This window comes from Pelmatolapia mariae, linkage group LG7, assembly GCF_036321145.2.
Source record: "Pelmatolapia mariae isolate MD_Pm_ZW linkage group LG7, Pm_UMD_F_2, whole genome shotgun sequence".
In the NCBI taxonomy this organism is placed as follows: Eukaryota; Metazoa; Chordata; class Actinopteri; order Cichliformes; family Cichlidae; genus Pelmatolapia; species Pelmatolapia mariae.
Genome location: NC_086233.1, coordinates 51654614 through 51679023, shown reverse-complemented (window position 1 = coordinate 51679023; position 24410 = coordinate 51654614). Strand labels below are relative to the sequence as shown.

The 24410-nt window shown below is 39.5% G+C and overlaps 3 protein-coding genes across 3 annotated transcripts; 1 reads left to right on the top strand and 2 right to left on the bottom strand.

Annotated features, from left to right (window-relative positions):
* Window positions 1–1517: 1517 nt before the first annotated feature.
* On the bottom strand, window positions 1518–9426 carry ppcdc (phosphopantothenoylcysteine decarboxylase). The gene is made up of 5 exons (XM_063481099.1): window positions 9240–9426; window positions 7051–7146; window positions 6590–6718; window positions 6326–6494; window positions 1518–3541 (listed from the first exon to the last, which is right to left on the bottom strand). The coding sequence occupies exons 1-5, from the start codon at window positions 9363–9365 to the stop codon at window positions 3453–3455; spliced, it is 609 nt and encodes a 202-aa protein (XP_063337169.1). The 5' UTR covers window positions 9366–9426; the 3' UTR covers window positions 1518–3452.
* Window positions 9427–9542: 116 nt separating this feature from the next.
* Window positions 9543–12673, top strand: hacd3 (3-hydroxyacyl-CoA dehydratase 3). Its single transcript, XM_063479604.1, has 11 exons — window positions 9543–9740; window positions 10508–10550; window positions 10648–10721; window positions 10859–11023; window positions 11148–11193; window positions 11296–11406; window positions 11498–11625; window positions 11719–11831; window positions 12134–12240; window positions 12333–12464; window positions 12565–12673. Exons 1-11 carry the CDS (start codon window positions 9663–9665, stop codon window positions 12639–12641), a joined length of 1074 nt encoding a protein of 357 aa, XP_063335674.1. The 5' UTR covers window positions 9543–9662; the 3' UTR covers window positions 12642–12673.
* Window positions 12674–13294: 621 nt separating this feature from the next.
* On the bottom strand, window positions 13295–20116 carry ints14 (integrator complex subunit 14). Its single transcript, XM_063479602.1, has 11 exons — window positions 19500–20116; window positions 19283–19390; window positions 18980–19135; window positions 17996–18114; window positions 17750–17892; window positions 17044–17136; window positions 16372–16516; window positions 15489–15622; window positions 14994–15112; window positions 13626–13691; window positions 13295–13528 (listed from the first exon to the last, which is right to left on the bottom strand). Exons 1-11 carry the CDS (start codon window positions 19719–19721, stop codon window positions 13295–13297), a joined length of 1539 nt encoding a protein of 512 aa, XP_063335672.1. The 5' UTR covers window positions 19722–20116.
* Window positions 20117–24410: the final 4294 nt, after the last annotated feature.

Here is a 24410-nt window from a genome sequence, read left to right as displayed (position 1 = left end):
AATTCTTGCAAATAACACAACAGGTTCAATTGTGATATTTGGGAGCTATCTTTAGTTAAGCATGTGTTAAACTGGCAGCTGAGAAAAAAATGATTTTGCAACTTTGGCCATTTCATATCACCAACTTTGGCCATTTCATGATCTGCACCCAGTTCTTAGAACACACTGTTCATTCCCATTAAGCACACCTGCAAGCTGCATGCTCCCCCACAGTGATATCAAGGCCAGGATGACACTCCCCTTGTCAGAATGGCTGATGTAATATTTCTCTAGCCTCATTAACAGAATCAGCCAGCAGCCAATAGCAGCAGGACAGGTTATGGCTCAGGGAAGGATGCTTTTCATTTGGGGAGCCATTCACATCGCTCCATGTGCTGCAACCTCGACAGCTCAACAGTAACAATCCCCTCAGTTATTTGCAAGCCAAATTTCTCTCCAGTCCAACTGGATTTGGAGGAAGGAGGAAAAAAGTACAATAAAATATTACCCTCTACACAGCCTAGAAAAGTTGAAATAAACAGAACAAAAATGCACACACACAAAACATGCAGCATGCAGCTGCAATATAGAAGAGAGGGTTTCTCTTCAGTAGAGACGGGAGGTATTAAAGCTAAAGAGACAAGTTCAGTTTGATGACAAGGAAATAAAGAGACTTCCTAGTGCTGTGTGACCAGGAAAATTTGAGCAGTTCACAATAACACCATAGATCTTTAAGGTAATGGGGGAAAAAAAACAAAACATAAAATGACCAACATAATGTACAGCATGACGTGGCTGACTTAGATTGCAATACAAAGTATTCTGATCTCTTAAATGGGGGGTAGGCCTACTTGTCCCAACATAACACAGACAACTGCCACCTGCCAGGTGCACTTTCAGTTTATTACAAGTAAGACAGTTGTGTACCGTCTGTTTTCTCTGGACACAATCCAGACCTGGATGTTTCACTTTGTTAGGAGATAGAGGGCTTTCACAAAGATAAACATGTCTTACACTAATGCGATTCATGGGTTTCGTCACTCTTGCCCTTTGGACATCTTGTAAAAGCATTTGGGGAAGCTCTTCTAAAAAGCTCAAACCATCTTAAAGCAAACAAAGAAAATTTCCAAAAATGCACAAACAAAATGAGGATGTATCGTTGTTACTAAGTCAAGGATTTCCGTATCATGACAGTTTTATTTTATGTGGTTCTGCAGTAAAACCAGTCTGTCAAACTGCCTGGTGGGAAAAGAGTTTCTGTTGCCTTGTGTCAGATAATTAATCCCAGAGGCACCAGGACAGCATCTATAGAATTAAATAAGAAGGATGTTGTTCACACTATAATGTATGACATGGCCAGAACATGGATTTAATGACTTTTTGTTTCATGCAATGCTTTTATACTCATTTGCAATTCTATATTTTTTCTTTTGTCATGGTTCCCCATATGACCATCTAAAGGATCTCTCACTAATATCATACAGAGCCCAGAACAGAAAAGTGCAGTCTGAATCAGCATTATATTTTATCATTTATTTTATATACATCACACACATAACACTTTTAAGAAATATAAACATCCAAATATGAACAACCATATGAACAACCAAGCTTACATATACACACCATGGGCATGAATGTCATGGTAATTTTGGGCTTTTTATTATTTTAAAAATTCCCAGAGTGGAATGATTGTTCACCACTCATCTTCAGTGACTTTAAAAAACAAACAAACAAGAATTCATTTTGGATTGTCTCTTATCCACACAGGGTCAAAATATAAATACAGGCTCAAATATATACATGCACTTACTTAAATTTTTTAATAATTGGTGCTGAAGGTTGTACAGTGTCTTAGGTCGACAAAGCCAAGGTCTAATAACTCGTCGTTAGTGACTGACTACAACTCTTAGTGACTGAGAGGGTGCCAACCAAGAAAGAAGCTCCTCCTCCAAAAGCAACACCTTTAAGCTCGACTGAAATTTGCAGCTGTCCACATGTGAACAAGCCTTCTGGAAAAAAGTTTTATGGTCAAAGATGTGACAAAGATTGAGACAATAAAGAGGTATGTTTGGAGGAGCACAGGTGTGGCTTTCAAATGGACAAACACTGTAGCAACTGTCAAGCATGGTGGTGGTAGCAGCATGCTCTAGGGTTGTTTTGCTTCCAGCAATACTGGCAGAATATTAAAGGAGGAGGACTACTTCCAAATTCATCAACTTTATCTCAAATCAAGAGCTGGACAGGACAACAATTCAAAAACTACACCTGGTTTTGGAATAGATAAAGCAAGCTTCAGGAATCACCTTCCCCAACCCTAATGGAAATGTGTGGACTATGCTTAAAAGGAAAACAACCAATTTAAATGAACTCGACAAGAAGAGACAACCAGAGTTAGAAATTCTCATGCACCCAATTCTTGTTTTGTTTTATTTTTAAAGTCATTAAAGACACATCCTGTATGTCTGATATGATTGATTATGCTCAATAATCGATCCTGGAAAAAGAACACTTCAAAGAACTAATTAAAACCCATAGAAAACCCCAAATTACAATGGCTTTCATGAATCTGATGGGAATACGTGACTGAAATTTTAACTTGTTGCACTTTTGTCTCTTTACCTTTGATAATGACAAAATTTTCAGTTCCTTTAGCAAAGAAACAAAATGTATAATCACACATTTTACAGCTCGGAGTATAAATATGGTCTTTTTAACAGGTATATTATTAGATGTTCATTTAGGGTGGTACTTAGCAAACAGTAATGTGGCAATGTAGCAGTTTTCATTATCCTTATATCTACATCTGAATACGTCAGCTAACATTAAACAAAAAGAATAAACAATCAAAGGTAAATTCAGAGGAAAGCCTTTCCAGGAAAAACAAGTCAAGCACATCGTAAACAGGCTCAAACTGTCTGTTCAAGTCAGGAAAAAATGCATAATACAAAACGCACTTTCATGTCATCTCTGAGAGATGCAGCTGTTGCTACCTTATCTTTTATGTTACTTGGGATATCAAATAATGTGTTACTATCTAAACAAAATAAATATACAAAAAAACAACACAAAACTGTTTAAAATGTACCTCAAAAAACTGATGGTGACAGCTAAAAATTAATGTCTCACACTACCAACTTTTTTGTTTTTAACCTCTGGGCTGATCAGGCTCCAGAGGTGATATGATGGGAATTAATGTTGAAAAAGTCCATGCACGTCTTTGAAATGTAAAGCCGCTGTGCCCCAACAGGTTTAACAATACCAAAAGAGGATTTAGAGAGATGTCAGTCAATGATGTTCTGGACACACCCACACATTCTAAGAAGTGAATTTATGAAGTAAAACAGGTGAAAGCAAGTAAATGAGTTTACCATGGGTGTGTTGGACCGTGGCAGTTTGACAAATCCGACAACAAGGCATAGTGTTTGTTTTGCTTTGGCCTTTGGTGTTTGCTTGGATGTACAATATGACGTTCATGCCTCCAAAGATGACTCATCTGGTTTCTGAAGATACTCTTTGACAAGACTGACAATTGTCGATACTTCTGCCATGGCACCTTTACCTATGGAAAAACAAAGAATTATGAGCATACAAATGTCTTCTGCAGAAAACTATAAATCAGTCAGTGCCTGAAGGAAAATACAAAGAAGACATGGAAACAATTGCAATGCAAATGCTCATGCACATTCTTCACATTCATAAATACACTACACTCAAGCTGTTTGCATATAAATCTGAGCCAAACCCCACCAATGCATCAAAAAGACAGCACTATTAGCAACAAAGCTCATAGGCACAGCTCCTCCATTTTATTTATTCTTTTATAACACTTTCTGCAGCACGCCTCCAAAATAGATGAATTGATTAGAACATTATTTTTGAAGCTTTAACTGTATCCATGTGTACATCTGCACATGTTTGTGCCAATAAAAAATGATTAGTCATTAGATTAATGTACCAAGGTCAACTGTATAAATTGACATAGTATCAATCAATGTCTTAAACTGAGTTATACAATCTAGGTGACACTTCATTAAACTTCATTACATTTCCACTACACAGAAAGTGGTTTACAAAGCCAAGACATAAACATGACATTAAAAAGTCCAGTGTTAGATATCCTTGAATAACATTGTGAAGGGAAGTTGTTCCCACTGAATCAATATTTAGCCTTTTGTCTTCTGTCCAACTTTTTTTGCACTTGCTATAAGACTAAGTCATTAAAATTAGTACTTTCAGTTCCTTATATTAGCACTTTCTATGCTTATTTACACTTTCCTGTACTCTTAGTGGATGTTAATAGGAAACTTCTTTTGACTTAGCTGAAAACACATCTTAATAAACTGCAGCCTAGGGCAACTAGAAGCAGGATAATCAATACTTACCATGGACTATAGTTATATATATTAGGTTATATTAAAGGTGGACACTGCAGCTGTGGACAGTGTTTTTTCCAGAAATAATTTCTGAGAATAAAGTAGCCAACAGAGTTGCTACAGATATAGATTTAGCAGATGCAGCAGCCTCACACAGCATGTTAAATATGAACGCCAAGTATCAGCAGTGCTGTCAGCATTGGTATCCAGCCATCCAAGCATTTTAGGAGATAAGCTCCAGTTAGCAAGAAACAACAAATTGTATCAACGGGGAAGAAAAATGAAATGAACGGAAGTTGTGAAGAGTTAAGTAGATAAAATGGTAGCACCTTATACAAAAATAGACCATGCAACACAAGTTTTTGCATTTACAAATCGCACCATAAGTCTTAAAGCACATGAACTACAAGTATATGATGCCAACTTTAGAACTTGTACGATCTATACATTTCACTCGGTTGCTATTTATGCTATAACAGTCTACTGCTTTAGAGTGCATGGTTGATCACAACAACACACGCAACACAAAAAGTAGCTTCTACCAGAGCCACAGAAAATGGTGTCAAATACGTGTAGCATTTTCCATCAAGGCCTATTCATTTTTATCTTGTGGTGAGTTTGAGTGCTGGGTTATACTTGAAACTACCTGCGTTGTAAGATATGCCATGTCATCCTAGTAAGTCTAAACACTGGTAAGATGTTCACATAGTTTGTCTAAGTCTTTTAATACTTTGCTTAGCCACATGACAGAATGAAAAACAAGTCCTTGATACAAAAAAGGAAGGAGGCAGTTTTAGATGTTCTTGGATAATCACTTTGTACCACAGTTATCCCTTAAGTACAGTGTCTTTGGAAAGGAACTGAAATATGCCTCTCGTAGGTAACTTACTATGTCAAGGTATATGTGACACAGATTAACAGTGAGCACTAAGCAGGTTGATATGACCTCCCACACAGCCGGCTACTGTGCCTGGTAATTAAGAGCAATTCAAGAGCCACTTTAATCTAAAATCATCCTTGGGATAAGTCACCTTATCAGACAAAAAGGAAGCATGTGGCATGTGATTTGGAATAAGGACTGTTTACCTATAGCAGCTAATAGTCACAGTGTGCTGGTACATAGTGTACTTTTTACAGCCACAGGACACTGAAATCAACACAACTGGTGAAGGAGAATTTGTGTTAAGGAAGAATGTAGAAAAACTAGCCTTTGAAACTACTTTTTTAAAGGTGAGATTTAACCTCTTGTTTTATCTGCCTGTGATGCTGTGTGTCACCAGGTCTAATCACTGTTACATGCCACTCTCCTTATTCACCTTTGGACCCCTGATGTCATATGATTTACTCACTACTGTCACGTTTCTTGCCTGCGCAGTTCAAGTAGTGTTTGCTCCTGCTATATACTATATATAAAAGGAGGACGTAACCCATAATCATCCTTAAAGAGGCATTTTTTTTAACAGCCAGCAGGGGGGAATTTCCCCTGACTGCAAAAAGTAGTCCAATCATATAGACGTGCATGAGTTTTTATACTCCAGGTGAAGACACCTGGAGTATAAAAAAATATAATGGCAAATTTATGAGCTACAGATATAGTTACAGGTTTACAGTAAAAATAAATAAATAAATAAAGATAAAGTCCAAGATGGGTGTGGTAAAATAAGTCACTGGCTCCATGGCATGTGTGAATATTAATCTCCAGCTATTTTAAAGCCATAATAATCATGTCAGTCTTTTTTAAGGAAATTGTAAGATACTCACTTGAGTAAGGCTCACAAATGTGAGAATATGATGTCTGCTGTTGCATAATTCTAAGTCTAATTTTGGAGGGTCTATTAACCACATCTGTAATAAAATATGTAAATATTATTGTAAATTTCAACCCTTTTTCAATTTCCTACGACCTGAGAGTCTAAGTAAATATTAGCAGAGGTTAAATATATTTAGTTCCTCCTCATATTAAAACTCACCTTCATCTCCACACACTAGCTTTTTGGCAACGCAGGGGATTTCCACATATCCAAACTCTTTCAGTCTGGATACCTGCTGGGCTGTAATAGGATGCAGCCACATAGCTGTGTTCATTGCAGGGCAGAAGAGAAGAGGACGACTGGTATCCCAGGCTCTTACCACACACGTCTGAAAGGACAAATACACATAAACCTGGAAATCATTTCACAGAAATTCTGCAATAAATGATTATTTGCAAAATCTTTAGTATTTCATCTTCTTACCAGCAGATTATCACAAATACCACTAGCAATCTTTCCAAGAGTGTTGGCATCAAGAGGGGCAATGACAAGTAGGTCTGCCCAACGCCTTAGCTCAATGTGTAGCACAGGGTCAGATCTCTGTTTCCACAGCTAAATGAGAGACATGCTGTTTGAAATGCATCCAGTTACACAGTCACATCTTCACTTCTGTCTGGAATGTTAAACCAGTGTTTTTATGTCTCGTAATTCTCACAAGTAACTCCAGTGTTTTCAAGTTAATAATGGGCAACTCATACCACATTTCATTTCGCTCAGTATGGCACTGTACAGTATTCCTTCACCTATTTTATTTGAAGAGCCCAAGCTGACCTTCATATTGATTATATATGTCATGTTAATTTGTCTTTTCTATATATATAGCTATATATGTTTTCAGTGTAATAATGGCTACATTAGAATATCATACTCAAGTTAGTTATTACCTCCCATTCATCCTTGTCACTGTAGATTTTGACTGAGACCTCAGCAGAATTATAGAAGTGCTTGGCATGCTCTGTAGTGACTACTCGTACATCCACCTACAGCATGACAACATAAATGACATAAATGACAGTGACATTTTACTACTGCAGAAGAGATAGATAGCTAGATAGATAGATAGATAGATAGATAGATAGATAGATAGATAGATAGATAGATAGATAGATAGATAGATAGATAGATAGATACTATCTATCTATCTATCTATCTATCTATCTATCTATCTATCTATCGGGAAGGGGAAAAGGGAGGGAGACACACATCAGTAGTATGAATTTCCTGTTCCACCACATCCCATTTAGATTGAGATCTGATGACTGTGGATGCCTGAAAGCCAGTTGTGTACAATGGATTCACTGTCATGTTCACAAACCAGTTTAACATGATTTGAGCTTTATGGCATGTTATCCTGCTGGAAGCAGCCATCAGAAGATGAGTACTCTGTGGTCATAAATGATAGACATATTCATAAAATATTCTCAGGTAGGCTGTAATATTTAAATGATGACTTAAATGTACTAAGAGGCCTGGAGTGTGCCAAGACAATATCCCCCACAACATAACACCACCTTCAGCCTGAACAATTGACACATGGCAGGATGGATCCATGTTTTATGATCTTTATGCCAATTTCCCACCCTACCATTTGAACATTTTTCCAAACTTCTGCTGTCCAATTTTGGTGAGTCTGTATGAACTGTAGCCTCATTTTTCAATGTCTAGCTGACAGGCATGGCACAGGGTGGGGTTTTGGCTAAGGTTCGATGAGTTGTGCATTGAGAGATACTCTTCTAGTAGCATGGTTGTAACATGAGGATTTTGAATTACTCTCCTCTAACCCTGGACGTCACAAAGGCATTTTCACCCAGAAAGCTGCCATTCACTGGACATTTTCTCTTTTTTGGGCTGTTCTCTGTAAACCCTAGAGATGACTGAGTGGGAAAATACCAGTAGATCAGCAGTTCCTGAAATACTCAGAACAACCTGTTTGCGGCCCACAAACATGCCACGTTCAGAGTCACTTAAATCACCTTTCATTGCCATTCGGATGTTCAGATGAAGTTAAGCAGGTAATCTTGACCATGTCTACATGCCTAAATGCTTGAGTTGCTGCCATGGGATTAGCTAAATAGATATTTGCATTAAAAAGCAGCTTAATTGGTGTACCTAACAAAGTAGCCAGTGAGTGCAGATAGAGTCTACATTGGTATGAATTTCTGTTTACTCTAAGTTTTTACATTATTATAGAGTATTTTTAAACAACTGTAGGCATTTGATTGCCTTTACCACTAGTATGCTTGAATTAATTCATCAATTGTTTTATAATTAGCAGGGCTTGAGCAGGTGAAGTGTTCATTCTTTCTAAAGTAAATAAATACGTCATACTAGTTGTTACAGAGAAGATTTTCCTACAACTGACTGTTTAATTAAAAAAAGAATGATGTTTACAAGACATTACTGCTTCCAGTGACATCCGTGATCCCACATCATTTTGTTGGAAATTAAATTGACTGATTGGGGCATTATGTCTCTCTGCTCCATGGGATGTGCATCCATGCATATTCTCGCATGTTAAACTCAAATGAAGCAATTATTCTTAGTTTGACAGGCCAAATATTTCTCTCTACAGGTATTAGCTATTACACATACAATTTAAAATTATTTGCATTGCTATGCAAACGCATAGCTTCATCACCCTGTTTACTACAAAAGTCCTAACACACTTTATTTAGTATATTGCAAAACCTTTCCCACACTAATACCAACACTGTCATATATTATCCCCGTTTAACATTTACGTCTTCAAATGTCGTTTTCTCTATTTTCATGGACGACCGTTGTGGTTTTTAATTAACATGCAGATATTGCTGGCTCAGATTTGCTCTGTTTTTCAGTCTAAGACTTTTTTTTCTGCGACTGGATAAAAGAGCTATAATAACTAGAATATACTGCGTTTGTAGCGATGCTGTCTAACATCCCCATCTTGCGGTAAAGGTGAGCTTATGCGTATTATGCCACTTAGATAAACAATAAATGTATATAGGTGCTTGTGCTATTATTTGCTAACCATGTACGGGGAAAATAGAAACATTCATGATATGCAAACATTAATTAATATGAAGCAGCTCACCCCGGAGAGTTCAAGAAGCTGGGAGACCAAAAGAGGCAGTTTCAAGGCTGCAACGCTTCCTGTCACTCCAACAAGGACATTAAATGTCCCGGAAGTTTTCAACAAATCAGTTTTTAAACTTGACATGTGGTCGTCTTGCTGACTGTCAACATACTGCCAAAAGAAAAATTAGACAGGCTGTCGCGTTCCTGTGACACTTCCGTAAATATTCACTTAGCCAATCAGGGAAGAGCACGTCTAACGTTTGTGCCTCCTGCACGAGCGCGTCTCCGCACTGATCAGTGGAGAGCGCGCACGTTCGAAGAATATTCTGGGTAATTGCTAAAGTCCTTCCAGGGCAGCTAGCATGAAGCGTGGAGCCTTCATTCATTGTTTGCCTCACTGATATTTGCCCGATTAAAAAAACTGATCAAAAACGCAATAATGGCACTCACACCTCTTGTTTATTGGGCTCAACGCCATGAAGACATTTACCTGCGAGTTGAGCTGACAGATGCTCAGGTGAGAGTACCTCCTGCAGTTGCTTGTCACGGTCAAAACGCTTTAGCATGGTTCTGACTTTTCTTTTTTTTTTTTAAACATTGTTTTTGGGCCTCTGATGGTAAATGGGAAGCAATGCAAATACAGACGAAAGGTTCCTGTAAACGTTATCCTGCTGGATAGCTGTACTATTTGCATACTGTATGAGAACTGAGATCTCTTATCTGATAACTGATCAATACAAAGCTCTCTGTTGAGGCCCTTCGTTCATTATGTGGTACGTCTAAAGCCACACAACCTGTTCGAACCTGTTTTTAAAACCTGTTGATTTTAAGAATATTCGTGTTAACAGTTAATCACATGGGTGAAAAGTCCTAAAAATACCTGTTGGAACTACTCGGAAGGCGGGGTGGGTGGGGGTGGTAGCATTGTTCACACGCGGCGCTCGTGGGGTTATGTGTGAGGGACAGGTGTTGTTACACCTATAGATATCACATAATCCCATACTACATGCTACAGGAGGACCTCTCAGCATTCGTTTTTTTTTCCCTTCTTTTTATAGCACTTAACTCTATTTCTGATCATGTAACAGAAGATTCAGGTTAGAGACTTTTTAAGCACTTATTTTACCTGGTAATTAAATATCCTATGTGTTTTGGAATATAGTTTGTCACGGTAATATTGTAACATAAGATGAATATCTTTGTTTCGGGTTTCTGCTAACAGGAAGTAAAAAAATTCTTGATCTAGCGAGGAAGCATGCTTATCCTTTGCCTGTGTTTTTGCAGAATATTGACGTCCACGTGGATGAAAATGTCCTTCACTTTTCAGGTGACATGGATTCACGGATTTCATTTGCATTTGGTGATTAGAGACATATTTTTAAAACTATTTTTGTGGCATTTCATTTGTGATATCCTGTTTGTAGCCCAGGGGCATGGTGCAAAAGGACAAAATGAGTACAAGTTCAGCTTGGAGTTCCTCTTACCAGTAAAGCCACAGGTATGCTGAGTAATTCTATAATTTATCTTGTGGGATCAGAAATATATCTATAGACAGAATAACTTTAAGATTGCTCTTAAATCTTTTGCTTTCCTTTCTGTGGTTTTCCTGTTTGTGCTCATTGCGTGAACCTGTAGGTCAGCTTCAAGTCCACACAGCGGCAGGTGAACATTATAGTGCACAAAATACAGCGAGGTTGGTGGGAAAGGCTGACTGTCCAGGAGCGTAAACCTGTCTTCCTGGCACCGGACTTTGATCGCTGGCTGGACGAGTCAGACGCTGAGATGGAAATCAGAGAAAAGGTAAGAGTACAACTTGGCATTTGTTACTAAATGACACTCGCAGATAAAGATTAAAAAATGTCAGTATGACTAAAATAATTGATTAAAGACTCTACTATTTTCATTTTTTAAATACTTTTAAAAGGAGGAGAAAAAGAACAGGCTGAAGGCTTCAAGACAAAAAGAAGAAGGTGGGTGCAGATAATATATTGCACTTGAACATTCTGTTTTATCAGATGGCTTTGAAGGGAAAACTGCTGATACTATTTTCCAATTTCTTTGAAATATTTCAGGATTCGTCAGCCTGAAAACTGTGTTCTTGATTGTGTACAACCTGGTCCAGTTTCTTGGTTTTTCATGGATCTTTGTCAACATGACAGTGCGCCTGTTTATCATTGGCAGAGGTATGAAAATATATTACACAGGAGAAGCTGGAAATGTCACTTACTTCCCAGAAAACTGGTTAAAACATGTCCATTCTAAAACTCCTTTCAGATTCCCTCTATGACACATTTCACACAATTTCGGATGTGATGTTCTTCTGCCAGATCCTGGCATCAGTAGAGGTCCTGAATGCTGCTTTTGGTGTAGTCAAGACAGGTGTTATACCAACTCTTATACAGGTATGGGATGTTTTTTTTTTTTTTTTTGCCCGAGTTCAAGTTTCCTAAAGTTACAGATTGAGCACCAATACACATCTTTTGTTTGTGCACTAGGTGGTCGGAAGGAATTTTATCCTCTTCATCATTTTTGGTAGTCTGGAGGAAATGCACCACAAGCCAGTTGTGTTCTTTGTTTTTTATCTGTGGAGTGCTATTGAGATTTTTAGGCAAGTATGCATTTTCCTATTGTTTACAGTAAACAGTCATCTAGTGATACGAAGTACAGCTTTAGCCAGTTGTATTTAAATCAAACTAAAATTGGATAAGATTTAGAGCTTTGCAAATGTTTGGAACAGTTACAGTTTTTGTTAGATTTTATTCACATTTCAGCCTTGAAACAGGCAAGTAGCAGTTTCCAGCATCTGAGCTATAATTTTATAAGAATGTGTAACTGTGGATGCAACTTTGTGTCATTTTATTTGGAGCATGACTTTTTTTTTCCTTAACCAACATGCTCATCCTTTTTCAGGTATCCCTTTTACATGCTGGGCTGTTTCAATACAGAGTGGAAAACCCTTACTTGGCTGCGGTATACTGTCTGGATGCCACTCTATCCACTAGGTGTTTTAGCTGAAGGTAGGCTTTTTTAAAACAAATTTTGATTAATGGGCACATGCAAACATTTTTATACTCTTTTATATATAATCTTATCTCTCAATCCCACGTAGCTGTTGCAGTGATCCAGTCCATCCCCATCTTTGATGAATCTAAACTCTTCAGCATTCCTCTGACTAAAGTGATTGGCACCTCTGTCAGCTTCTCTTACTTCCTGTACATTTATCTTGTTCTCATGTTTTTGGGTAAGTCCCCACATGAACTCTCTCTCACATGACACATATATTCTAACTTAACCACTGCTGCTCTGATATTAATCTTGGTTCCCCCTCCCCCCCACCAAAGGACTTTTTATCAACTTTCGCCACCTTTACAAGCAGAGGAAGAGGCGCTTCCGGACCAAAAAGAGGAAAGCAAATTGAGACTCAACACCAACAGCATTCCTTGAACACCTTTGCTGCCTGCTTATTCCTTGACATTTGTTTTTAATAATCATTGTAATAATAATTGTTTTTCTCCCACGCAGCGCTATTTTGAGAAGCACTGATAAGAAAACCCTGTTATCATTTCATATTCAGTCACTGCCATATGTATAAAGAAAACAAGTCATCATTCCACATGACAAGCTCTTGGTTATAATTTCACAATTTCAAACCATTCCACAAAGCTCAGGGAAAAATAACCAGACTGCTAAAAAAAAAAAAAAAAGTGTCCGTTGTGCTCAACAACAACCTTCAAGGAGCAATGTTAAATTGTAACAGGTTTTTTTCTGGCTGCTTTTTTATTATTTGCACTTGAATTATGAATGCCAACATTAATAGCCGTTTACTCTGTGTTCTGTAAATGTGGCAGTTATTTGACAATTAATAAAAATCTAATTTTAATGTGGTTATTGTGTCAAAAGATTCCTACAAAGGAACATTTATAAAAACAAAACAACACTGAATCCTAAAGATGACTTCGTAAAATAATCCCGTGAACGTCTTTACAGGGTGTACGCAACGCTGCACCACATTGGTCCACGCAAGCTGAGCCTATGATATTTTGAGTTCATTCATACAAATTCGGATGCGGCTCAGCTTGAGAAATCCGTGTGCATGGGAACAATATTGTGATCAAAAGCAGCATACTGGGAGTCACCAGTGCTGGCCAGTTTAAGCTGCTGTGCAGCGTGGGAGAGCTGGAAAGCAGCATCCGGATGTGCCGAGTCTGGCAGCATGGTGCACTCTCTCTCCAGCAGATCGGCAACTCCCTTCAGGAGCTCCCAGAAACCAAAAGCCAAAGCAGCCTTACGTAGACGGTTCAGCTCCTGTCAGAATCAAAATGAAAAAATAAAATTTCATTTTTGGAAAAAAACAAACATAGCTATAAAATTTATAGTTTAGAGCCATTCCAGCTAATCTTACCTTATAGAAGGTCTGAGTTTTATCTGGCAGTTTCCTGGCATTCCTCAGGATCTTCTGGACATCAGTCTGTACAATGACAGCATAAAAAACGAGTCAATGAATCAAAAGGCCCCTTAAATGTTTTGACCAATGAAATGTTTTTATATTCATTTTAGTGATTACAACTTGAAAACCTGAAATCCAGTATCTCAATTAGTAGAATATTTATTAGTTGATCTGTATTGGAAATTGTTGGTTCACCATTTTGTTAAGTACAGAGTCAACATAGCCATCTACAAGATGATTTTAGAGTACTCTATGCGCAGATCTTCTGATAAGCTTCAGTGAGATGCAGATTTCCTTTTTCCAGCAGGAGTTAGCACACATTGCTAAATCTATGAGCAAATGGTTTGCTGACAATGTTATTACTGTGCATGACTAGCTAGCCAACTAATCTGATCTAAATGTCAAAGAGAATCTGTGAGATAATGTCAAGAAGAAACACAGACAAGCTGCACTATCGGCCACTATCAAAGCAACCTGGGCTTCAGTGCAGATCACCTCCATGCCACACCGCCTTGATAAATGATAAAAGCACTCAAACTAAGTGCTGAGTGTTTACATGAACTTTACAGTAGGTGGACATTTCTTTATTGTAAATCTTTTTTTGATTAAACTTAGGAAACATTTTAATAATCTGAGACACTGGATTTCCGTTTTTAAATGAGCTATAAGCCACAAGCCTCAAGATTAATATCAAATAGTAAATATTTCCTCATATTTTTAGGAAATATTTCACTTCATGTGTAATGATTATTGAATAAACTACAAAAATGAAAAACTTTTTGATGACATTTTCCTTTTTTGTTTTTTTGTAAGATTCACTAATATAAGATTACATAGTTGGTCATGTGAAGATCACTCTGAATGACAGACTTGGACTGACCTGAAGAATCAATATTTGTTTGATGGCGACAATATTGACAAAATCAAATACCAGAAATTCCTGGAGTAATTATTAATCACAAGAACAAGAATTTCAATAAATATTAACCAAGCTCTGCTGAAGAGAGTTCAAACAAAGGAGAGGCTTGCTGAGCCCACTGTAGAGGCAGTGAACAGAGCAGCCTCTGAGAAGCCAAGTAACTCAGTCAATTACAAGAAATTAATCTGAAGCTATTTTGACAATTTCGCAAATAAGCCTTTTTTTTTTCTTCTTCTTACACAGAAATGTCAGAAATTAATCGCTTTCTGGGTTTTTTTTAAACACAGAAAGCAGTTCATTAAAAGAATATAATTAGATAAATTTATCACTGACATAAATGTATGAAATTTTTGTCTTTTCTCCAAACTTTCAAGAGAAAAATACTCTCACGTATTTTACTTCACCTGTAGTCCACTGGCCTTAATCCACACGGTCACATTCTGGGCATAGCTACGTTTCACCTGTGGTTGTACAGGAAATGGACTTTTACTGTCATCCTCTCCATAGGGATTATCAGCCGCTTCTGTGACATGAGAAAGGTCACGGGACAACATAGTGAGGTCAGTCAATACACTGCATCATGAGACACGTGAGAAACCCAGGTGAAGTATTAACTACTTGACTGTGTACACAGTCTGTTGTTCTTTAGGAATACTTGTGCATGGGTCATTGTGTCACATGTTAAATAAAACACAGAGTTTCAGAATATCCCTAAAATGGTTCGCGGCTTAATTTAAGCCTCTGGGGGGAAAAAAAAGAAAAAGAAAAAAAGAAATTAAACACAGTGCACTTAGAAACCCCATATAATCTTTTGTAAACACAGAACTCTTCATATTTGCTCATTTGACCCTCATCTGCAATGAAACTTTGCATGGTGGAGAGATTAAAAAAAAAGTCACCTGAGATTGGTCCCAAATGTGATATCTTGCCCAGCCAGGGCAGAGGCTCCGGACCGGGATCAAAAAGAGACATCATCAAGTTTGATTTCTTCTTGCTGTCTGCCTGGGAGTACAACATGCCGTACCACTCCGGCCTGAGGGGCAAAAAAGCAAACTACATATACAATTTGTTTGCATAATATAGCAGTCTTTATGGTGCAGGTTAATATAAGGCTACGTTCAGACTGCAGGTCTTGATGCTCAATTCCGATTTTTTGATCAAATCCGATTTTTTTGTTTGCTTGTTCACACTACAAATAAAATGCGACAGCAAACGCTCTCTAGTGTGAACGCTCAAAGCGGCCCGCATGCGCAAAAGAAGATGTCACAGACAACGCGCTCTGTTTAGACCCAGAGCAAACAATATTGTTTGACTGATGGCCCTTAATATAAAGACTTCGGACTTTACGTTTCCCAATTTTTGCTTTAAGTTATTTTGTTATTTACATAATAATGTAGATAACCTAATAATTATTGTTATTGCTGTTTTAGAGGAGCGGTGCTTCAAAGGATAGTTGCAGAAGTTGGCCAGGAAGCGTTCGCGATGTCTTCTCGGGCGCTTCTCCGGCACTGATAATTGGCGTCTGTCTTGTGTCAGTGACGTAAAAGACGGATTTAATGCGACATGACCGTTCAAACAGCAGTCGCTTTCTAAAACATCGGATATGTATCGGATTCAGTACCACATACGAAAGTGACCCAGATCGGATTTGTGCCGTTCACACTGTCATACCATGATCGGATATGGGTCGCATAGGGTCAAAAAAATCGGATTTGATGCGCTTTCGCCTGCAGTGTGAACGTAGCCTAAAAGAGTTTATATAACAGCTCTGCTGCATCTCACCCCAGCTGGACCAGCGCCACCATGCCTTCAACCTTCAGACTTCCATGTAAAAGTACACAAAAATTGGGACTTTTGCCTGCCATCTGACTGGCAGAAGGTTCCTCCTCAAGCTCATCTGTGGTTCCCGTACCAACTTCATCCACATCTAAAATCAAGTACACATAATAAACTAAATCATAAATATTTGCTACTTTATTAATCAGAAAAAAATACTTGTTTTCATTTCTGCTGTTAGACTGTGTTAGACAATTTTACTTACTTTTTTCTCATCTCTTCTATTAATGTTACTTTTAATCTTTTATATTACAGAATGAGAGCAATTTTTTAAAGAAGTACTGAAAGAAATTTGTGTGCATGACAAATAAAGGAAGCTCGAACCTCAAGGGATTTCCCAGCAGCTTTGCTCTTCCTTCCTATTTTGTTGGTTTCTTATAGTCTGAGGCATTTTCTGATTCGTTCGTTATCAACTTTATTTACTAAAATTGATTTGTTCTGCAACAGCAAACTCTAAAGTTCTTATTTCTTTCTTTCTTAAGTGAGTTAACATAAAGCTGCTTGAACATTTGGGTGTTTACATCTAAATACGAGGAGTTGTGCACAAGCTGCAAAGCTAATATGTCACCAATCAGCATTTCTCTATAACTGGAACATAGCAAAAGTATTAAAACCAACCTTTGTTTACAGCAATAGGTAATACCAAGTGTCTGGATATGACAGGAGGACTTGCAATGTCAGCAATTTCAATGAAACCCACAATCTCCAAATCTGAAAGGCATATAAGAGAAAGATTTGTTTTAAAAAAATGAAGAATTTAAAGAGGATATGAAACACTAAACATATAAGGGCCAGTTTACATCGTGGAGGTCTGCTCTCAAAAACTGACATAGATGTAACACTGTCTGTGAAAGAAGTGCTTAAAGTTTACTTAAATAAGAACAGTGTGGAGGACAGACTGTTTGAATCACCAGACCGACAGGATGAAGTCAGAAACTGATTTTTCCTCCTCTAACCAGCTGTACCGAGTGGCACAATCAGCTGATGCAATCAGCTAAGATTCTTAGCCCAGCACAAAAATGATCCCCTTAAACTGATTTTTAGTTTTAGTGTTTTTATTTTCCTTAGAGTTATCGATTCTCTCACTAATTAGCTAACGTAAAATAATGTAAGTCTACTAGCTGCCACCAGCCAACCACACGACGTCACGTTCCGTACTGACAGAATAAAACTTCAGCACTTATTTCTTAAATCCTGCTTCACAGTTACATCTATGTCAGTTTTTTAAAGTAGGGTTCCATGATGTAAATTAGCTTTTATGCGTGTAATGTTTCATGACCTCTTTAAATTAAACTAATCATAAAATCTGAAGCCAGCTGAGTACCTGTACTAACAGTCCGGGGCATGGGCTCCACCTCTTCATCCATCACGACAGGCTCAGGTCGAGGGAAGACCTGAACATCTGAGGATAGATTCCCACAGTGCAGAACCGCATGGAAGGGAGAGTATACAAGATCGATCAGCTTCCTGGGGACATGCAGATATAGAATATGACCAAAGATGCCCTTACTAAACATATGAAAGAGGTTAAAATGTTTTTTGTGAATAATCTAAACAGTTACAGTAGTACCCAAACATGGCCTGTACACTCTTCATGCAAAGCGGTCCCTCCATAGTAAAGATTTGCCCATCCCCTCCACTAAGACAAAGTAATTCCTCCAGGTTGTCCATGGCATCAGTCATCTGTAACTGAAATTACACAAGACAGTGGGTCTAATTTTTCAAAGCTGGGCTAACTTTTACATATTTGCAATTTAATGGCAATTTCCACATTCTCAATTAGATTGATCATGTTTCCTGAAAGGGACTGACAGATGGAATAAATATAGATCTAGGGCTGAGACTGGTATGGGGAAGACTGGTGGTTGCTCCTAGGCCTCGCAGATTCCCAAGTATGAAAATGAGAACTAAAAACCTGAGTGAAGGAAGTAGTCATACAATAGTCATAGGACAGGGAGTGAATGAGGTGTGGTCCTCCTCCTAAAAAAAATCTCCATGAGAAACTTCCCAGGCACTTGGGATACAATAGCACAAAAACTTTAACTGATAAGTGCTGTGAGGTTACCTATAGCAAATTTTTGTCTGTTGATTCTGAAATGCTGACAGAGAAATCATCTTAAACCTTTAATCAAAGGTCACCTCATCTACAAATTTCATGACGATAAACATGAATACCTGATATTTAATAACATGCAGGGTTTTGTTGCTGACTATTTATAACCATGATTAGTGTGCATATAGTCAACACAAAAAGACTGTGCTATTTCACTTAAATGAAGTTTACATTTTTATGTTATTTTTTGCCATTTAAAAAAATAAAATGTATTCAAATTTATTTTTTAAATAACAGCTTTGTTGGAAGCCAAAATGTTTTATGTGCTGGAAAACTACAGTTTGAGTCTCTGAAGGTAGAAAACAACTGTCATACTGCTATCATCCTAAAATGTCCACAGAAATGTGTGATTTACAGTCGTCTAACACAGGCAATATGACCCCGAATTGTGTTTTTGATAGCTGCTTCTGGTATCATGTAACTGTAAGGATGGCTCAATACCTCCTCTGCATTGGCAATACACATGATGAACAGTTTGGTAGGAAAAGGGAAAGGAAGAGGAAATTTCTTGTCATCCCCACGCTGTTTCAGTGTTTGGAGGGAGTGGCGTAAAGACCCCTTCCCAATGCCAAGGGATCCATCAGTAACCAGCACCACCTACAGGACATATGGAAGAAGTACATAAACATATATGCACATATGGTTCAGATCACTGCAGGAAAGTTATTCGACCAATAATAAGCAATAAATAAATACAATAAATACAGAGGTGTGGTGATACTGAATAAAGTGTTAGCCAAATACCTGACAGGGGCAGGCACTACCCCACTCCTGCTGTACTACATTACTAACTCCATTTAGAGCTGCTTCAACACAGGTTTTGTCATAGTCTTCCAGATTGCTCAGAGCCTCCTGTGCAGGAAAAAAACAACATATGGTAATCCCAAAATCCGACCGCTTTTCAAGGAAACAAAATATACTTAGACTTTTCAGACAGATATGTCACATGAGCACACTTTACCTGCAATGCATTGTAGTCTCTGGTGAAAGGTACCAGGAGTTCCCACAGGGAAGAAAAGGCCATCAGCGACGTGAACTCCAAGCGGTAGTTTGAGGCCATGTGTTCAAACAACATATTGAGTCCGTGGACAGCCAGGTTCTTCCTCTGAAACTCTTCGATGCCATCCAATGACACTGGTCGTGTCATGGACAGAGACACATCCATTAACACCACAGTAGGCATGGCTCACGGCTTACAGATCCCAAATATGAAAACAGACGTCCGCTGCAATGCTCCTACTAACGGTTTCCACTGCGTTGTCGTCGCTGAGGCGTATTTAGCTAGAACAACCAAATACACAGGCGCCGTCAGTAAAGATAAAGAAGAAGGGACATATGGTAACATCCGAACTGTTAGCTAATGTTGGCTAGTTGTTCGGCTAATTTACGTTAGCATTCTGTAACGCTACGGCAAACGAATGAAATGTTCCAGCTGCCATTTAACCAAAATTACATTATAACTATCCAAAACCTAAGATACAAAGTAAAGAAGCGGTATCAGAAAAAATAATTACTAAAACCTACGCGCCTTTCAGTTTTTACGCTAACTAAACAATGGTTATGGTGTACTGTGCACCAGCACTTCCGTCCGGCTGACATTAGTGTACACATCAGCGGATAGTTCCCGGGAGATAAAAACAAAAACAAAACCATAACAACAACAACCACAACAACAACAACAATAATAATAATAATGATAATGATGATAATAATAATGATCTGGCTGCAGACATAACATTTTATCATCTAGAGATCCGGTCAGTCTTTTGGCGACTTGTTTTGCACAAAAGACGGGCCGATAAGCAACGGCCACTTTAAAGCCCTGACCAGTAAAGATTTGGTAGACGCGTTTCAGGGTATCTACCCACATTTTCCGTGTTTTAATATTTTTAAATGTATTTTAGGCTTTCTGGACTCTGCTTTGATGATTAGTTTAAGATGAGACGCTACACATAATCCTATTAGCAGGACCTAAAGTAAGCTATAATGTTTACGGTGAAGACTTTTCCAGCGTCATGTCCTATAACTTGAACATTCCCTAAATGTCTGCCACTATGATTAAAAATTATAATATTTGTTTTGATTATCTGAATAGAACAGAACCTCTGAAAATATCCGCATCTGGTGCCGTATTAAGATAAGATAAGATAAGATAACCTTTATTAGTCCCACACGTGGGAAATTTGTTTTGTCACAGCAGGAAGTGGACAGTGCAAAAGTTATGAAGCAAAAATTAGAATAAAATAAAATAAGAATAAATACAGTATACAACTGTACAGAATAGAATAAAATAAAATACTATATACAGTAGAATAAAATAGAATAAAATATGCAATAAGATAAAAATAGAATACAAGTGCTATATACAACTCAGTAAAAATACAACGATGCCAGAAAAGATTATTGCACATGTGTGGATGTGTGTGTTGATCAGTTGGAGTCTTTGTTGTGCAGTCTGACAGCAGTGGGGAGGAAAGACCTGCGAAATCTCTCCGTCCCACACCGTGGGTGCCGCAGTCTCCCACTGAAGGAGCTGCTCAGTGCTGTCACAGTCTCATGCATGGGGTGGGAGATGTTGTCCAACAGTGATGACAGCTTAGCCACCATTCTCCTGTCACTCACCACCTCCACTGGGTCCAGAGGGCATCCTAGAACAGAGCTGGCCCTGCGGATCAGCCTGTTCAGTCTCTTCCTGTCCCCAGCAGAGATGCTGCCACCCCAGCAGACCACACCATAAAAGATGGCTGAGGCCACCACAGAGTCATAGAAGGTCTTCAGGAGTGGGCCCTCCACTCCAAACGACCTGAGTCTCCGCAGCAGGTACAGTCTGCTCTGCCCTTTCCTGTAGAGGGCGTCTGAGTTATGAGTCCAGTCCAGTTTGCTGTTCAGATGAACACCAAGGTACCTGTAGCTGTCCACAGTCTCAATGTCCATACCTTGGATGTTCAGTGGTTGCAGTGGAGGATGTTTGTGCCTGCGGAAGTCTACCACCAGCTCCTTTGTTTTACTGGCATTGATCTGGAGGTAGTTCAGCTGGCACCAGTCCACAAAGTCCTGAGTCAGTCCTCTGTACTCCTTGTCATCCCCATCAGTGATGAGGCCGACTATAGCAGAGTCATCAGAGAACTTCTGCAGGAAGCACTGGGTGGAGTTGTTGTAATTGCAAAACAGTTCCTAAACTTTTTGAAGAACTTTTTTTTTTTTTTTTAGGTTTGGAAGTGGAAGTGGGAAGTTGGGACTTTTTTTGATTGATTTTTCAAAGAGAAAAATGAATTGTACAAGAGGGAAACGACTGCAGCTGATAAAGCTTCATTTTTTTCTCTTTGGGACTCTCCTCTGGTCCCTCTGTCAGCTGACTGTCAGTGCCAGACCGGGTTTGCCTCAGAACAGAGAGGATTTCAGGGGGAAATTAACAAAGATACTTGAGGTGGAATCTCTCACTGCAAAGCATGATTATGATCCCCAAGATCAGACGCATGTGGTCGATGATGTGGAAACAACCTCAGATTCCAACATACCCACCACTACTGAGTCTCTATTACTGCCAGTCACAAAAGGGTTTATCTCTGCAGCCTCTAAGCTTCCAAAAGAAATATCTACAGCAGCTCCAGCTCCTCCTGCACCGACCATCCTTCATGCTCATTATCCTCTAGATATCTTTTCCACTGAGGACCGCAGACAAGGCTGGGTGATCCTTCATCTCATTGGGATCATTTACATGTTTGTGCTGCTGGCGATCTTGTGTGATGAATTCTTTGTTCCTGCTCTCAGGGTAATCAGGGACAAGTTAGCCAACACCCGTGTGCACACCTGTGTGGATCAGCGCGCTTGTATTCAAAAGGTTTCCCCATGTAACGGTCTGCTAGAGGGTGTAGAGGGTCATAGCCCCGCCCCCCAGGGCATGAAGCAGGCATGGAGGAGATCCAGGCTCCAGACATCCAGAGGCCCCAGAGTGCGAGAGCCCAAGGAGGACCACCGGAGGGGCATCCGTGCCACCCTCCTGGGAAGAGCTGAGGAGATCTCCAGACAAGGGGTCACCCAGTAGCCACGGAGCAGAAGCCAGAGGGGCTGCACTGGCGTGCCCGCCGGCCCTGCTGGCAGCCAGCTGTGCCAGAGTGAACCGAGCCGCAGGCCCAGAGGCCGGAGGCCCGAGCCCCCCCCCGCGCCCCGGAAGAGGCCTGACCGAGCAACAGGCACCAGGCCCCGCCAAGTAGCCACCGGGAGTGAGCTGGTACATACCTGAGCGCCCAGCCCTGGACACCAAGAACCACCAACGCACCGACCCCTGAGGGCATCAGTCACCGGCAGGGAGTGTGGTGGGGGGAGATAGGCCTCCATACTTTGGAGGGCCTGGGTGTTCCCAGAGAGGTGGAGTCTAAGACCCAACCTGACATATAGACACAGACAAACAGGCACACACAGACACAAACATGCATTCCCACCCTCATGCACACATATACAAATACTCAGCACTCACCCAATGTAAGGATAGACATAAATGGACATGTACACACAATCACACTCCCCAAACATACTCTATAGGTACCCTCGCCCCCAGAGGGGGAAACGGCACCTAGACCCAAGAGATGTTACCCTTTTCCCCGGGGTGGAGGCAAGCAGACCGCTCCAGGCTCCGCAGCAGCAGGGAGGCCAATAGGACGGCCAACACCTCCTCCCAGCCCCCCGCCCCGATGGCCAGCAGAGAACGGGGGGGTGTGAAGACCCCATACCTCCCTCCTCCCGCTCATGTGTAGTGTTGCTGCATGTTGTTCTAAAGTGCATTTAAAACATGGGAGGGCATGGTGCTGCTGCCAGAGAGCAGCAGGTGTTAGCACGGCCGCTCCCGAGAACCCTCAATGTCTACATGGATTTAAAATTGAGATTTAAAACAATTGCTTTTCAAAGCATATTGTTTAGCTTTGAGACAAGTGCATGGAAAAATCTTACATATTTATCTTAAATGACCAACAACTGCAGTATTTCATAATTTGATAATGCTTCCAGTAGTAATATATAGTAGTAATATAGAGACATACCCTCACCCCCTCAGGCGTACTTGTGCCTGGTAGTGCGTGTATGTGTGCATGACAATCTTTAGTAGATACTTCTGCTAGTTCATGAGAGACCAGCGTCACTGACAACCGGTGTCACATAAAACATTACTCAACAGCATTTACAGTGTGTGACCATAGGAATGTTTTATTCATTGGACAAAACTATGCAGTTATCAAGTCTATAGACAGCCAAGTAAATAAAAAAAACGAAATAATCAGACATCATGTATAAATAGTCTTTTTCTGAAAAAAACCCAGTGATGGTGTGACTGTGACGTCAGGGGCCCTATATTACGCCCAACAAAATACAAAGGCCTTCTATCCTGCGCACTGACATCCTGTTTGTAAGCCCAAGTAGGCTTGTTGAAAGGGTTCATATACATTTCATAAAGTCAGTGACTTTAACCCTGGAGAACCCATGGGGTCAAATTTGACCCCATGGTTTCCCTAGAAAACCAATGGGGTCGGCTCTGACCCCATGGGTTCTCCAGGGTTAAAGAAACTAGAGAAGAAAGGCTTGATGCATGAAAGATGATTTCCCAAGACAAAATAACCATAAACCTGAAATTTAAAGAAAAAAAGAACATTCAAAGCTAATGCAATGTCCCCCTGACACTAATTAAAATTGTGAGGGTGTTACAAAAATAAGATCTTGATCTGTTTATTATTTAGTGTTATACACAAGTCGGGTTACGATGGTTGAATCTATTTTAAAGGAGCGACAGAATAGCTGTTTTGGTCCATGCAACTATTGTTAATGTGTATTATTGTGTATGTTTCACATAGATTCATATTGATTATATAGATTGTGCCCACTT

Bases quoted from the DNA above. Each gene is read 5' to 3' on its own strand.
- hacd3 (XM_063479604.1), top strand. From the start codon at position 9,663: ATGGCACTCACACCTCTTGTTTATTGGGCTCAACGCCATGAAGACATT. The intron at 11,194-11,295 runs GTGGGTGCAGAT...GAAATATTTCAG, and splicing joins TTCAAGACAAAAAGAAGAAG to GATTCGTCAGCCTGAAAACT. The intron at 11,832-12,133 runs GCAAGTATGCAT...ATCCTTTTTCAG, and splicing joins AGTGCTATTGAGATTTTTAG to GTATCCCTTTTACATGCTGG.
- ints14 (XM_063479602.1), bottom strand. From the start codon at position 19,721: ATGCCTACTGTGGTGTTAATGGATGTGTCTCTGTCCATGACACGACCA. The intron at 19,136-19,282 runs GTATTTGGCTAA...TATGTCCTGTAG, and splicing joins GTAGTGCCTGCCCCTGTCAG to GTGGTGCTGGTTACTGATGG. The intron at 17,137-17,749 runs GTACTCAGCTGG...TATGCCTTTCAG, and splicing joins GCCCCGGACTGTTAGTACAG to ATTTGGAGATTGTGGGTTTC.
- ppcdc (XM_063481099.1), bottom strand. From the start codon at position 9,365: ATGTCAAGTTTAAAAACTGATTTGTTGAAAACTTCCGGGACATTTAAT. The intron at 6,719-7,050 runs GTAATAACTAAC...TCTCTCATTTAG, and splicing joins GTGACAAGGATGAATGGGAG to CTGTGGAAACAGAGATCTGA. The intron at 3,542-6,325 runs GTGAGTTTTAAT...GTTTTTCCATAG, and splicing joins GCTAGTGTGTGGAGATGAAG to GTAAAGGTGCCATGGCAGAA.